Raw genomic sequence first — 16,030 nt, 5'->3', positions numbered from 1 at the left:
ATAAAACACACACGCACAAATTTATCCTATGGCAGGCATTTTTTGTGGGCAAACTTTGCTAAATTGGCTGTGTTGGTAGACAGTAAAGGGCAAAATGTCACAGGATTTTCAGACTGAACAAAACTGAGCTGACAGTACATAAAATAAATCAGCAGTATTTAGGTATCAAACAGACCAATGGCAAAAACTATTCAATTAAGCACGTGACTTGGTCAGACTTTAGCAAACCATGATATTTGGTTCATTTAGTCACTCCACAGTTTGTGTCCATTTACAGGTTACTGTCTTTATAGACATATCAGATATGGTTAAGATAGAGGCGTTTGTGAAAGGTCAGCAAACGTCTGTGGTTACTACTTTCTTAGTCATAGAAGTAAACCTTTGCAATGATTAAGATGTAACTAATAAAATAAATAGCTGGACTAATAGATTATCAAGTAGATGTGAGCATCCCTATCCCAGACAGGGGGCAGGGGTGGGGACTGATTTTTGCAGGTTTTCTGTGCCCTAACCCTGACATGCCATGAGTTATTTGGCTTCCCTTTGCTCTTGAATGCTATGTTTATTTTGTTGCAAAAAAAAAAAAAAAATGTCTGGGGTATCCTGTGACGTTTTCCAGACAGGTTTGTTCTATTTTAGTCCTGTAGTCAGGAGACTATGGAGAATTTGACACTTTTGTCGTCTTCCTCTTTCATGCTGCTGCAGCACGTAGAGTACAGCATAGAAGTTCACATTTAGTCGGATGGGATTTGCAGGCTTTTTACTTTATTAGGACACACAAGCTTTCTGTGTTGTTAGATTAAGATGGGATACTGACAGAAATGTTTTCAGCAGAGTGATAGCTAACTGTGGGAGGTTCCAGACCTTTGAAAGACTGAAGTGCCAGGAAGGTGTTAGTTTTCAGCTGCATAAGACCAACAGTTGTCCTCGCATCAGCGTGAGAAAGTCAGAAAGGAGAACCGTGCCTCTGGTCAAACAGAAGGTAGAGAAATTAAGGGTCATTGTCAGTCTCTAGCCAAAGGTGTGATCTACTGTTCCTGTACCAGCAAAGAAAATGATAAACAAAAGGCAGATGGCTTAAGTGCAAAACAATTCTGATTTCAAAGGCTGTATATGCTTTCCATAGGAGCACTGTTCTCATGTGGGAATGGAGTGAGTTCAAAGTTCAGACATGGGCAGTGATGGAATGGATGACCTGACCGGTAAACTGTCCACTTTGGATGTAGTGGTGAACTACAAAAAGGTAAAGTTAAAAAGAGTTGATTTGCTATTCTAAATGTGCTACCATGCCTTTTTTACCTGATAAAAGGTAATTTGTAAAGCTTTCAGGAGTATGAATGTAGTATGTATGTATGGAATGTAGTATGTATGTATGTATGGAATGTAGTATGTATGTATGTATGGTACAGCACGGTGCAAAAGAGGCATGAATACTTGAAGAAGTCCTTTGATTTACTGATCATATTGTAGAAACAGCTTATGAAAGATCTCTGCTGCAACCTGCCCTTTTTGTGGTTTAAATTGTACACATCTTTTAAACATGAAAAACGTCTTAATCTGTGCATTGCTTGGGATTAACAGATGTGCAACCATGCTTTTATCGGTTTTCTTTTGTTTTTTTCAGTCTTGAAAATAAGGAGTCTTGACATTTAGTTTAAACCCTAAAGCATAGTGTTTATTTTAAATATATGCTGCACTACTGTGGTTTTCTTTTGCAGCCTAAGTCTAATTCTGCCCTCTTGTAGTCTGCCTAGCTCACAGCTGCTACACAACGTTCCCTGTTATTTTTGTTCACCATGCAGTGTCTTGGGTTGGGTCATGCTTGGGCCATTTTCCACCATCTGATATGTAGTAGTTATCATATTAAGTTATAAACAGCTATCCATTATTTTTGGTCATTCTGAGTTATGGCTGCTTATGATAGAATTAAAACACAGTTTTGTATTCCTATTGCAAACTAAGGCAGTACAGAGAGGCTATGCTGGTGTCCTCATTTCTGTCTTTAGTTATACTCCCGCCTTTTATTTTAGGTTTTCTTTTCATCAGAGTAACCAAAACACAAAAATGTTAGTCAGTCCATTAGCAGGTTGATTAGTTTGTGATCAGGGCAACTAAATTAAAAATTTGGCAGTTTGGCTTTGAACCTAAACATACAATTACCAGAATGTTTTATGGTCAGAATGCATGGGACTATGTGTCGAACTAGGATAAGATACAGAGACACATGCTTGCTGACTCTATGAAAAATATGTATACCCTTTTTTTAGATATGTTAAGACAAGTGACAGCATGTAGTTGCCAAAGTAAAACAATATAGCTCAGAGAAATAAAAATTTAGCACAGGTGTCTGTGCTTTTGGGCACTGTAGAAAGAGTTGTATTTACATGTTCTGGCAGCCACTGACTGAAGCAAATCACATTTAGCTTAACTTTCCTGTACTGGTTTAAAATGCTTGATTTGCATTGAGCAGCTGTGCATGTTCTATCGATCATAGTGGAGACCTGTTTGCATAAGGTAATGGCACTTGGCCTGAAAACAGTGTTATATGTAAAAAAGTTAACATCAATATACAGTGCAAATGCAGTCAGGGTCAGGATATGAGATTTGTACATTCAGTTGTTGTTGATGTATTTGCAAACTTAAATGTCATTTTACCATCCTGATGTCTGATTTTTATTAGATACATTCCAGAGTATGCAGGCTACTGATTTCCTTTTCGTTACTACTGTTACTGTTGTTAGTAGCAGTAGTCGTAGTAGTAGTAATTCTAGTATTAGTAGTCCACTCTTTAGTATCTGGGTAACCTGGCTTATTTTCAGACTGGTAGACTTGTATCCTCCCCTTGGGGTTGCATTGTAGCAAAAGACATGGTGGTTTCCATAAAAAATTTCGACAGTGGTACATTTTATTTTTTCTTAGGTCTTGGAGAGAGGCATTACAAAGGCTTGTTACTCCTGCAGTAACACACATAGTTAGTAGCAGCATATGAGCTGCCATTAGCATTTGGAAGACACATCATTTTTCTTTGCTACATCTCCTTCCAAGATGAGGAAATCTGTCTGCTGTGTGCTTAATTAATTCCTCTTTTCTAGCCAGCCATGATGATTCCTTGTTCCATTCCTGAACCCAGGTAATCAGGACTGAATTGAGATGTTATCTGACTTCTAAAGTTGGCTGCCCAGGGAAGATCGCATCTTAAAAATGAAACTCTTATAAGGGGCATGAAGTAAATTGTCTTCCTAAGACTATGTGGGGTTTGTTATGAGCAAGTTTTATTCCCAAAGGTGTCTTCAGATAAGGATGGCCATTTTTTTGTGTTTGCATGAGTAGAACTTATTATATAAATACAATCTGCTGAATTAATTATGTCAGAACCAGTAGTAAGCACCATCACTCTTTGTATACTTTTTTTGTTTTATTTTCATGTTCACCCATGCTGTGCTCATACCTTGGGGGCTAAGCCATTACCACCCTTCCAATCGGTTCCCTCTAGACTTAAGAACCTGTAATTGCAGAATTTTTTGTTTGTGTTATAAATGCTGTGCTCAGTAATTTCCCTTCCCTCTGAATGTCTCTCATTGTGAAGTGTCAGGATTGTATGAAGCATATGCTTGCTTCCACGCTTTTTTTTTTTCCTCCCTCGATGTGGCCATTCATCAATGCTTCCTAATGATTAGAAGCATATTCATTCGCCCTTTTCAGCAGCAGTTTCTCTGACTACTGGCAGGAATTAGAGTTAGACCGAGGAGCAAAATCCAGGCAGTTGTGGAAGGTGATTATCTTGTGAGGCCTATAGTCCCACCTGTGGTAGCTGATGTGGACACTTGAGTATATGAGAGCATACAGTACCTTCCCTGATTGGGCACATTACCTAGCACACACATGTGATGAAGGATACCAGGAGTGTGCAGTTTGACAGCACAAGGTTCACATCCCTGGCTGATCACATGGCATGGCTGACCACATGGTATGCCATACAGTTGTCCCTTCAGTAGATGCCTGCTGTAGGCCTGACTCAGGATGGGAGAGCTAGCTTCAGCCTGTCACTTCCACCTTCCTCTCTATTGCACAGGTCACCAGTCTACCTAACACTGTTTGGGTAACAGGTAGTTTTTTTACTGTCTTTGCCACAGAGCTGGTACCACTCTTCTACCCCCCCCAACTCCCTGTATATATCATTCTTTGATTCTCACTCACGGTAACCTACCTGTTGCAAGCTGTCTTCAGCAGAGGTGAGTTGGAATCTACCATCCCCAAAAAAGGGGGAGAGAAGTGCTGGTGCCAACATCGACTCACCCACTCCCACCCTTTATTCGAGCTGGCCCTGTGGAAGTCAAATCATTTTTGAAACCCACATCTCTTACTTGGCAGTCTGATGCTGTTTGTTTGTTTGTTTCTTAACTTGGTAAGCAACCTAGTCTTTTATGGACCTTTTTCTGCTAAGACTTGAGCCACAAGAACAAGGGTAACTACATTATGTATACAAGCAGTTTAAATAAGCTGTTTGATTGGAGTGTTTTAGGGGATGTGGAAGGAAGCCAGAATAATCAGTGAAAACTCATCCAGATACCAAGGGACTATCCCGACTCCACATAGTAGTCATGGTGAGGATTGAACCTCCAGACTATACAGCCATGAGACTGTCTGCTTAATAACTGCGCTACTGTGCTTCTCTTGCTGATGATTGCAGCACTCCAGTAGAGCATTATGGATGCTGTTAGCATGGCCAAAAAGGTATGTAGCAGGGGAAGGTCATGCTTAGTAACTGCATGTTTAAACATGTCTCTCTACTATTCTTTACTATTTCTGCTGATCGTTTTTACTGTTTAATGTTTAGACATTTCTGTGTTTGATAGTGTTTTATTATGTTATTACAGTTAAGTTTATTAAATGGGAATCTTGGTTATGTATGCAGTATAGTTTTGTTAACTGTTGCTTAAGCCATGGATCTACTTTTTTGTCTGAAGTATATCTTTAGCTCTTTTATTCAGTTTAGAAACAGCAAGACTGAACCAGTTATGCTATCCTAAACTGACCCACATGAACTCTTTATTCCACTTAATGTATTTTTTGAATAATCATAATTTTTTTCAGCCACATTAGACAGCTAAAGGTAGTGATCATCTTCCATCTTTTTTGAACTAATTGTATCACAAGTATACTACCCAGCATGACAAATCGGACTGCATTCTTGTCAGTTTTTCTTAATGTAAAATTTTGCTATAACGTTTCAGGCCCACCCGCAGTCTCCCTCCTTCAGGATAGCTGAAATGTGTGCATGGCATGCAGGCACAAATGTTGCATGGGTAGCCACTCCATCCCCAAACACAGATGAAAGGATGTACCAGGTATACATGTACAATGATAACAACCTGCTCATTGAGTGCAGACTGTGATTTGTGACCGCATGCAGTGTTATGATGACTACAGTAATATATATCTTAAAACTGATATACAGATAGAACACCTTATTTTTACTAGCTGTTTTCATAATAGTATTAGATTATTCTGCATTGCTGACTGTGTGGAACATTTCAAGTCTCAACGGGGTTCAGTTTTCATTCTCAGGTTCTTTCATTTTCTGAAAATTTTGAACCTGGATAAAAACTCCCAAGTCCCTGAAAATGTTACACCTTTATAGTGTCTGTTCAGAAAGTGCTGAGATTTTCATACAGTCCTTGGCTTGATCAATGCATTTACAAAATGGCAAAACCATTCAAAACCTAAGTTTATGTTTTTTTGGCTTTGCTAAGGGCTTAAAAGGCACAACTCTTCTAATGCTATTAAGGCATTACCTGTTGTACTTTGGCAAAAAATATGCAGGTAATGTCAACAAATTCAAAAATACTCACTAAAGCCTCTTTTGTTCTTACAATTTACATGAAAGTTGAGACGCCATCATAGTTTAAAATGTGGGTACTTAGAACCGTAGATCTTTGCACAAAGACGTTGCCTGTCACTATAGCCTCTGTGACACAGAATGGTAAAAGAAAAATCAAGGCTGCAAGCTATAATGTTCAGTTATCTGTGATAAACATTTAGCTTGGCCTTACCCCTGTGAGAAAGGAATAAGTAAAGCAGTGTAGATAGCAAGGATTGCTTTTGTTTTTATTTTGCACAACCCAGTTAGTGTAGTTATCAGTTCATCATCCGAATGGTTTTGATTTTACAAAATAAACTCTTTGGTTAAGAATTTTAGTTTGTATGTTATTAAATGGCAATGTTAAAAAGCAGGGTGAAGATAACTCAGACTATGTTGGTGCTTTGAAGCACCAAGTAAGGCTGACTTGTGTTTATGTGTACATTACTTGTTTAATAATTGCATTTTATTAACTGGTTTATCTTAGCTGAGCAGACCCTCTCACACTGAAGACCTAGGGTAGTACAGAGGTTTTTATTTACAGGTAAGCCATGAATAAGCCTAGTGGCAAGTGCACATGCTTCTCACAGCAGTAATGATTCAGTGATATTATTTGTTACCTAGCTAGGTGAACTTGTCCTTCCCAGACCCTGTTCAGAGATGATTTTTGCCACAGGGACAAAGGTAAATAAAAAGGTTTTGTATGGCATGCTACATCCTGCTACTTCTATTTAGTAACTCTGAGATCACAGTACCTCAAAGTAAGTGAAAGACTCTGAAATACCATAGTCTTGAACTTTGTACAGGAGACAAATGAAATACATCACAGATTTCTAGTCACACTTTGTAGAGTCAGTCACAAATGTCTCCCATTTTTGCCTAACACACTATCAGTACAGTGTTAGTACCAGTTTTCCCAACCACAGATGTGTAACTCCCATCATTTCAAGTACTGCTTCTGTACTTTTGAAAAGCTGTTTTATTTATTTATTTTATTATTATTTTTTTTTTATGCTGACCAGGTTAATCTCACTAGGCCAGTGACCCCATTTCAGCGATGATATGAAGTGGTATTCATGCTGACTAGGTGAAATTTGGTCAGAGCACTGGGGCAATTCCCTTACTTTTTTGATAAAGGCAGCGGGTTCTTCTATACCCACTGGAGCTACCCAACAACTTCGGTGTATGGGACCTTAGCTTTATGTCTCATCTGATGGAGACCACACACAGGAGTTTATCACTTCCTTAGGCTGCCTATAGTGTTGGTATGGAAAGTGAATCCAATCACCTGGATAGAAATATAATCCAACATCTTCTAATTTTACAGCATCAAAGGAAATTGTGCTACTTCTTCAGTAATGACATTGGTTTATTTTCCCTTTTTGAGTTTGCAAGACTGAGAAAAAAGGAAGAAAATGTCAAAGTTGTCAAAAACTGCCATTTTCCTTCCATTTTGTTACTAGTTCAGATTTAGTTGTGTAATTCAACAGAGATTGTGGGAATGCAAGCTCCTTAACCAAGGTGCTCTTCCGTAGATGCTTGTGAGATAAACAACAGTGATTCCATATTTATTCATGGAATTAAAGGAGATTTGTATATGCTAAACAGATTTACATAGAAGTGTACTGTGTTAATGGGTGAGGCAGATCCATTAATGTACAAGCTCTATAACCTTAATTTAGGAAATAAAGGCAAATTTTTTTTTTCTGTTTTATTTTGGTCTAAATCTGTGTGGAATATACTTTGGTCCCAACTTTGTGCTTTCCAGAATATGGCATTTCAGGTCTGTTCACTTAAGCCTGTTTTCAGGATTACTGATTGTAATCATACGGGAAAATCAGGAAACAAAGCTGATAAAATAGAAAGTCAAATAAATGTACACAGGTTTTTTCTTAGTTCTCTATAAATTTGCTTCAGCCTTCATTTAATTTAATTTGTTTTGTAGATCTCACTATTTATTTATCCCACTGTCATTTCAAAGACTAATTGAGCCATACAGAAAAGGTTCCAATTATAACAAATGAAAATTACAAGAAATCTTAGTTTTTCCCTCTTGCATGTGTTTTGTGTATGCAGGTGGATGTGGAAAACTGGAGTGTTGTCTGCTTTCTGCAAGTTGGAAGGTGTATTAGTTGAGAATTTAGAATGCACAGAACACAAAGTCTGTTGTGCTTCCCATCTTTGACACTGGCAAAAATATTGGTTTGCACTGTAACTGAGTAAATCAGTGAGTATTCCATGCATAAAACAAAAACAGCATTGCATTCCAAAAGTCAGTTCTTCGGTGGGTAAGAGTTCAAGGGCTCACCCACCACCATCAAGCAATCATTTAAGGAAATTATTTTTTTACACTGCCCTTTCCTTTCTTTTTCTGACTGACTTCTGAAGATTTAAAAGTAGAAGTGAGTCAGCAGCCACATTCTCACTTGCCCCCAACCTAAACTGATTTATTTTCCTGCATTCACACTTGCTTTTACAAGACCTTTCCATCTGCATCCCTGGACTGACAAATGCTTACATTTTGTGTTCAGTGTTCTTATTTGGTTTTCTTTTTCTTTGCATGTGTCTACAAACACACAAATGTAGACAAGCATTTACACACATACACACATGTACACAAATGCTCATGGGTGAATCCTGTGAGCAGTTTAGTAGGTAACCATTTGAAATGGCGAGACCCAATTTATCCAGTCCTGTAATATGGAGGATGAATGGCCGAAAAACAGATATTCATGTACTAAGTCCAAGATGGCCATTTCTCAGAATATCCCTTATTCTCTGAGGTGTGGTGATTTGGAGTTGATATATATACGTTTAGGTGATGTGGGGGAGTTCCCCCCATTGTGAAATGTAGCAGAACTGGCCTCCTGCAAAAAAGAAGTTATTCCCCCCATTGTGGGGTGAGCAGTGCTGGCCTCCTGCAAAAAAGAAGTTATTCCCCCCATTGTGGGGTGAGCAGAGCTGGCCTCCTGCAAAAAGGAAGTTATTCCCCCCATTGTGGGGTGAGCAGAGCTGGCCTCCTGCAAAAAGGATGTTATTCCTCCCATTGTGGGGTGAGCAGAGCTGGCCTCCTGCAAAATGGAAGTTATTCTCCCCATTGTGGGGTGAGCAGAGCTGGCCTCCTGCAAAAAGGAAGTTATTCCCCCCATTGTGGGGTGAGCAGAGCTGGCCTCCTGCAAAAAGGAAGTTATTCCCCCCATTGTGGGGTGAGCAGAGCTGGTCTCCTGCAAAAAGGAAGTTATTCCTCCCATTGTGGGGTGAGCAGAGCTGGCCTCCTGCAAAATGGAAGTTATTCTCCCCATTGTGGGGTGAGCAGAGCTGGCCTCCTGCAAAAAAGAAGTTATTCCTCCCATTGTGGGGTGAGCAGAGCTGGCCTCCTGCAAAAATTAAGTTATCCCCACATTGTGGGGTGAGCAGAGCTGGCCTCCTACAAAAAGAAGTTATTCCCCCATTGTGGGGTGAGCAGAGCTGGCCTCCTGCAAAAAGAAGTTATTCCCCCATTGTGGGGTGAGCAGAGCTGGCCTCCTGCAAAAAGAAGTTAAAGGAGAAGAGCAACATTCACTATTTGCTCTTCTCCTGCATTTTTGGGCATTTTTTCAGTGTGTCACCATTTTACATTATGAGTACTGACATTTCAATACAGAGTCGTTTAGTAGCTTTCTCTTCTAGAATGCTCAGAATATCCTGCAATACCCTGGGAGGCACCAACCTGCTCCGTACGCACAGTAGGCTATAACACTGTCTTGGTGTTGTTGACATGTTCTGCTAATCAAAGCCATTAGTACGTAATCTCCAACTCTAAATCTTCTGCCTTAATCTCCTGGGCACACACAATTATCTCACAGGTAAATCTGGTTGTATAGGCAACCCCTACCCTTTTTAGGGTTTAAAGTACAGCACCCACTAGACACCCACTAGATTGGTGGGCAAAATATTGGGCTATATTGTCAGGAGAGTAGCCCCTGGAAATCAGAGGTAATCATGCCACTTCCCAAGGCACTGGTAAGGCCCCTCCTTTGGTACTGCATGCCATGCTGAAGAATGTGTAGAGAAAGGAAGTACAAGTGGGCTAAAGGCACACCTCTCAAGTGTTAGTGCAAGAAGTCTGGACAAAGCCTGAAATAATGGAGAGACAATTCTAAATATTACTCTTATAAACTTGGAAAGTTGCTGGAATAACAGGATTTGTGTTAGCATGTATTTTCTGAAGGATATGAAGTCAAAAATTTAAATGTATATATTTAGTGACTTCAGTCCTTAATGATTTGCCAGAAAACCACAAATGTTATGAGGAACAGATGAAAAATATGCTGCAAACGTCTGTGTAGTTATTATGGCAAAAGGGTAAAGAAAACAGTAACAGGAATGGTAACAAATATGCAAAAGATTGTGTCTGATGTAAGGCACAGTAGCTCTGAGATGTACTCACTGGAGGAAAAGGAAGGCAGTATGAGATGTGGGTACACAAGAAAATCAGAAACCAAGAGCACATGGTTTATTTAGGTGGAAGGAGAGGGCAGAAACAGGGCACAAATAACAAGTCGAGGGCCCATAGTATAGGAGCAATATGAGAAAGCAGGTTTTCACAGAAAGGACGGTGAATACCAGGAACAATTCAGCTATAGGGGGTGACAGAGCAAAAGACAGCAAAGGATTTCAGTGGGGCTTGGAAGAGTGGGTTTGGTATTAATAATTTGCGGTATCATCTTGGCAGGGTACATAGAGTGGGTTTGGTATTAATAATTTGCGGTATCATCTTGGCAGGGTACATAGAGTGGGTTTGGTATTAATAATTTGCGGTATCATCTTGGCAGGGTACATAGAGTGGGTTTGGTATTAATAATTTGTGGTATCATCTTGGCAGGGTACATAGAGTGGGTTTGGTATTAATAATTTGCGGTATCATCTTGGCAGGGTACATAGAGTGGGTTTGGTATTAATAATTTGCGGTATCATCTTGGCAGGGTACATAGAGTGGGTTTGGTATTAATAATTTGCGGTATCATCTTGGCAGGGTACATAGACCTGTTGTCTTTTTGCTGCTTGCACTTTCATATGTATTTTCACATGATCTCTAATTGTTATACTTTGTTTTAAATCCCTTCCATGTAGATGCCTCAGAAAGACTCTTATATTCTTGGAATTCAGCTACTTCCTGTTGTTATCCCCATGGATCACAGCAAGGCTTTCGCTCTACCACTCACACAATCCTTTAAAAAATGTTTGTCACTGGCGTTGCACTTCTCATAATGTGCAGGAAGCCACAAACATCTTTCCAAGAGAAAATGTGTCTGCCTTTCTGTCCTCCAAAGAGCTTATCACGTGACTACACCTAAGGAAATAGATTGTTAAAACTTTTCATAGGAAAAATTACAATGAAGATATAAGATGAGATCACCCACTGCTGAACCATCATAGACACAGCATTTCCAGAGTCACTTCTCTCTAGAGTGCAATGGTCTAATTCAAATTAGTTGCTGAAAATGGATTAGGAACATATTTATTCTTATTCATTTTTCCTGTAGATGATTCCTCTACATAGCAACATTGTGGCTAACATTTTATTTGCCCCCTCACAGTGCAAAATTGGCAGTAGCATAAAGCTGGCATTGTAAACAGAGGTGGCTGAGTTTATCAGTTGCAGGGCCATCTGTAGCACAGGGAAATGTGAATCTATATAATCAGGATTATTGCAGTGGTGCAGATGGGATACACACTGTGCACCAGTGTTTATCTTCCCACAGCGTCTGCTAACAAGCTGTTTTCCACTGCATATGCATACTGAGTCTTGTAGCTGTAGGAGCAAGAATATCTGTATCCAGATGTTTTTGACACAGTTGGTGCAGCTGAAGTCAGAATAGTTATTTACAGAAAAGTCTTCACATTTTGCTGGAAGACAGTTCAGTTATGTGTTTGCTTGAGGGTTAGCTAAAAGAAGCTGGCAGTAGGGGTAAAGCTGTAATGATTAAAGTAGTAAAAACAGATTATTTTAGGAAACATGTCAACTGTGTCCGTCATTGGGTTGCCACGTTTAAATGCCTAAAGTTGGGTATCACCTTCTGACTCACAGCCTATTTCAACACAGATTAATTCCTCAAACAGTATAAATGACTCTTTCATTCATTTTCTGATACCCATTAGATACTGTTCAGCATTGAAGGGAGTCAGATCCTATTGTAGGTTTATAGGTAACTCCAGGCTTATTGCCTAATGGCTTTGTTTAGATTTGACTATAGATATTCTGTGCTGGAATGTAATTGTACCTGTGTAACCATCTAAGTTTTAAGGGTGTGGAGGGTCTGGCACCGTTTTAAGGGGAGTAAGAGTTTATTCCAGATATGAAGGAAATATTGTGTGATGTACTTGTCATGTTTGCTATTATTTTAATGGAATTTAAGGTTAATTATATTTACACACGTGTTAGCCTTTTCAACTCAGTAGGTGGGGACTCATTTGGTTTGGAATGTACAGCAAAAACTGCCTGTTGGGAGATCCGAGAGTGATAACATGGACAATTGTTGTAACCAACCTGAGTAATCCAAAACTAACCCTTCTTAGTGCTAAACCTGGGTACCTTCTGTAGTTGAAGCATATGCTTTCTTAGGAGCATGCAAACAAATGCAATTTAAGTGGCCAAACCAGTGAGATGTAGAGGGTCACATTGACATCTCTAGAGTAACTAAAAAACCCCTCTAATGTCATGTGAGCTAGCTTCATCTAGACCCTTGGTCACAGTCTCGAGCCTAAGTGCACTCCAGTTAAAAGTTTGCAGGAGCTGTTTGCTGTAGTTGTCTGTACTGGGTATCAGCCCTTCATTTTTACACCATGACTGTGTTATATGTAACCATTGAAGTGCTGAGATGTGGTGGTGGGCGGGTCAGTTATACCAAGTATGCAGTTATTAGAAAACTTGCTGATGTGCAGGTTCTTAGTTTCGAACTCTGACCTCAGCTGATGTGACTTTGTCACTCAACCTCCTCACTTAGGCCGTTTCCTGAAAGCCAATTAGCAATCTAATATAACACATTCATATTAACCCTGAGTCCACAATGCTTATCTGTAATCCTTCTGTGTGTGATATGTCATACCCCTTTGCAAGGTTGAGATTAGCCTACCCCTTGTTCAGTGCTGCTGAAACTTCTTTAAAGAAGCTGATCAGATTTAAATGGCATGATCTGCACTCAACAAAAACCTTTTCTGTGTCCAGGAGTAGTAAATCGAATGTATTCTTCTGAACAAGTTCTGTCATTATCCTTCCCATAATCTTGCATGTGGTATACAGATAGGATGGAACAATGTCTAACTAATATTGGCTGAGGTTCCACCCCTATGGTTAGGGAACACTTATTACCTGTTGCTGCATGCTAAAGAGCTAAGGGCAAAACCTGTGTAGAGATATTTGTTAAATAAGGTTTGCCAGTGATTGACAAGGATTGGCCTAATATTGGTGAAAAAACAATTTGGGTTATTGTCTGTGTCCCTAGAGCTACTGTTTCTGACCTTAGACAAGGTTGCATGTACTTGTTTTTTCTGCCTCTCCATCCAGTAGAACCGTTGTATCACCTATTACTGAGTGCAGTAGTAAAGTCTGATGAAGTCTTGGCAATGTATAGGCGAAAGCATTTTGTTCTTAATAAATAACAGTTTCTTTCATTATTGCATCTTAATGTTCTTATTTAAAATAATGATGCAGCCAAGTGCAGTATACTGTTGAATTTAGTGCCAAATTTACTTAAAGATTTTGATGTCTTATTGACCTAAATTTGCTGAAATCCTAGGAATCACCCCCTAATTTTTATTTTTCTCAAATAACTTAATGGCTCTTTTCTGATTTGGTAATGAGATGGAGTTCAAACAAGGCCTTGGTTTTGTGGATTTGTGAATTAATTTTAAAATATCTTTTTTTTTCTTTTTGGCTTAGCTCAGTCTGGTTTGATTAAAACCAAAGGAAATGTACATATTTTGAGGGCAGCCTTTTACTTTATATTGTGTGGTTTGTTTTGAATTTCCCACCACATTTAATTCTTATGGAGACATTGTTCATTATGTATAAATCAAGGATGTTACAAAATTATTTGAAACTGCCCCTTTGGTTTATGTCATGATTATTTAAGGTAGGATTCCAGTACACTATCGTTAGGGCCTTCCTTCTCTTGTGTATTTGGGGTAATCGCTTCTCCAATAATCCCTAAAAGTGCTAGTGTTGTGTACAAGATAAGTCTGTGTTTTAGTAGGTAGAATTACTGATGTTCTTCGTGTTTCACTGTTGCAGTCATCACATTTGGGTTATCTGCCTGCAGATAGCCCTCAGCTGGCCTGAATACCAGTCTCTTCGGATTTCTGCGTCGGATGCTGTCTCTTCTTCCTTGACGTCAGGTCGTCAGGGGTATAAAACATGCAGCCGATGCCATTACATCAGTCTTTCTTGCCGTGCGGTACCCAAAGCAGAAGCAGTTCACAAGTGTCGGTCGGCCGACTCCTGAAATTTTCGTTTTCGAGTTTCAGACCCAAAGTCTTCAACAAAAGTTAAGTACCCCATTGGGGATCCTTTTTCTTGCTCTAACCGATGTCAGTAAAAGTTAACAATTGTCTTACCTATGGAAAGCAAATACCTCATAGAGATTTTCATTCTTACTGCATTCCCTGCTTAGGTCCAGACCACGACGTCCCTCGTTGTTGGTTTTGTGCCTTATTCAACACATGAACTATCCGGCATCGGGCTATTTTTGCAGCTAATTATTTTCGTACTTGTTCTGTGTACTCCAAAATGGCTTCGTCAAGCCATCCAACTACCAATCTTCTGAAAAAAACGTAAGGATAAAGACAGAGACAGACTGCATAGGTCCAAAACTGCCGACGCTTCCATTAAGCTAGTCGCCAGTCCACCGGTACTCAGTGAGGTGCTTTTGCAGCCCCTGATACCCGCTACTTCTGATTTGCAGGCCTCTACTGAGACCCATTCGGAGTCCGGTATGCCACGAGATGCTTCTTCGACTATGGAACCTGCGGATGTCTCTACCTTGAATGGGTCCAGAGCCGCTGTGCAGGCACCGGCTTCTGAGGGTGTATTCAGGCCTACAGACATTCATATTAAACCAGCGCCATCATTTTCATCCAGGCCTAAAACTTGCACCACACCTAGAAAACCAATGACCAAACCGCAGGCCTAGGCCCATATGCCTAAAAAACAAATGCTTAGAATGGCTGAAGACCTCATTACCTTGATTAGGGGAAGCCAGCCTCCCCCTCTAAGAGACCTAGAATTGAGTTTCTTTCCGATTCTTCTGATCAGGAATCTGATATTTCTGTTTCTTCTGATTACCAGGATTTGCCCTTATCTACTTATGAGGATTCTGATGCAGAGGATTCCATTCCCTCTGCTTCCCCTCCAGAAGATTTTTCTTTTGATGAAACCTTGCACACTCTTAGGGAGCATTTCCGCTGGGAAAGCCAGGATTACTCTGACTCCAAAAAGAGGCTTAGGGAATTCTTACTCCTACCTCAACACAGGCCTTTAGCTATCCCTCCTGTTCTGGACATTGTAGATTATGCTTTCTTGGAATCTAGCCTTTCCCCAGACACTTTAGCTCCAGCTCCCAGAAAACCTGACCGGTATTACAGAGTACCTGACTCTTACAAGTTCCTCTTCAAGAATCCTTCTGTGGATCCAGAGACCATTTCCCAAGGACCAAAAGGCATTAAGGCTACTGCTGCCAAAAATCCTAACCCTTCTGATACAGATTCTAGAGGCTTAGACAGATGGGGTAAGAAGGTATACACTTCTGCTACTTTGGCCATCAGGGCTTTAAATTGCCAGTTTCATATGTTAAAGTATCAGCAGCATGTTATGGGGCTACTTAAACAGAAAATGATGTTGATTCCTGACTGTACTGAACACAAAGAATTACAGGATTTAATGCATTCTGCAGAACAAGTTGGTAAACATACTTTGCAATGTGGTTTTGATGCTTTAGAAGCATCTTGCAGGGCTGCTGTCACTGGGTCTGTACTTAGAAGGCATGCTTGGCTTAAGGAACAAAACTTACCAGATCATGTAAAAGCTAAATTACTGGATGCTTCCTTAAACCAAGACCTCCTTTTTGGCAACAAAGCAGAAGACGTCCTCAAAAGGATGGAGGAAAAAGCTAAATCTATGCAAACTGTTAAAGA

General features: G+C 39.9%; 1 protein-coding gene across 6 annotated transcripts in view; it reads left to right on the top strand.

Annotated features, from left to right (window-relative positions):
* Positions 1-16,030, top strand: part of LOC122801016 (schwannomin-interacting protein 1) — a 1,488,345-nt gene that overhangs the window by 1,128,555 nt on the left and 343,760 nt on the right. The window contains exon 1 of one of the 6 annotated variants that reach the window (XM_044070473.1): positions 955-1,243. The exons of the other annotated variants lie outside the window; for them this stretch is intronic. Coding sequence (XP_043926408.1) covers positions 1,172-1,243 — 72 coding nt within the window. The 5' untranslated portion in view covers positions 955-1,171. Of the gene's footprint in view, positions 1-954; positions 1,244-16,030 lie in introns of those variants that run through there. 6 annotated transcript variants of the gene reach the window in all.

Source organism: Protopterus annectens, chromosome 4.part1, assembly GCF_019279795.1.
Source record: "Protopterus annectens isolate FY-2018-M chromosome 4.part1, PAN1.0, whole genome shotgun sequence".
NCBI lineage: Eukaryota > Metazoa > Chordata > Ceratodontiformes > Protopteridae > Protopterus > Protopterus annectens.
This window is presented reverse-complemented; position numbering and strand designations above follow the sequence as displayed.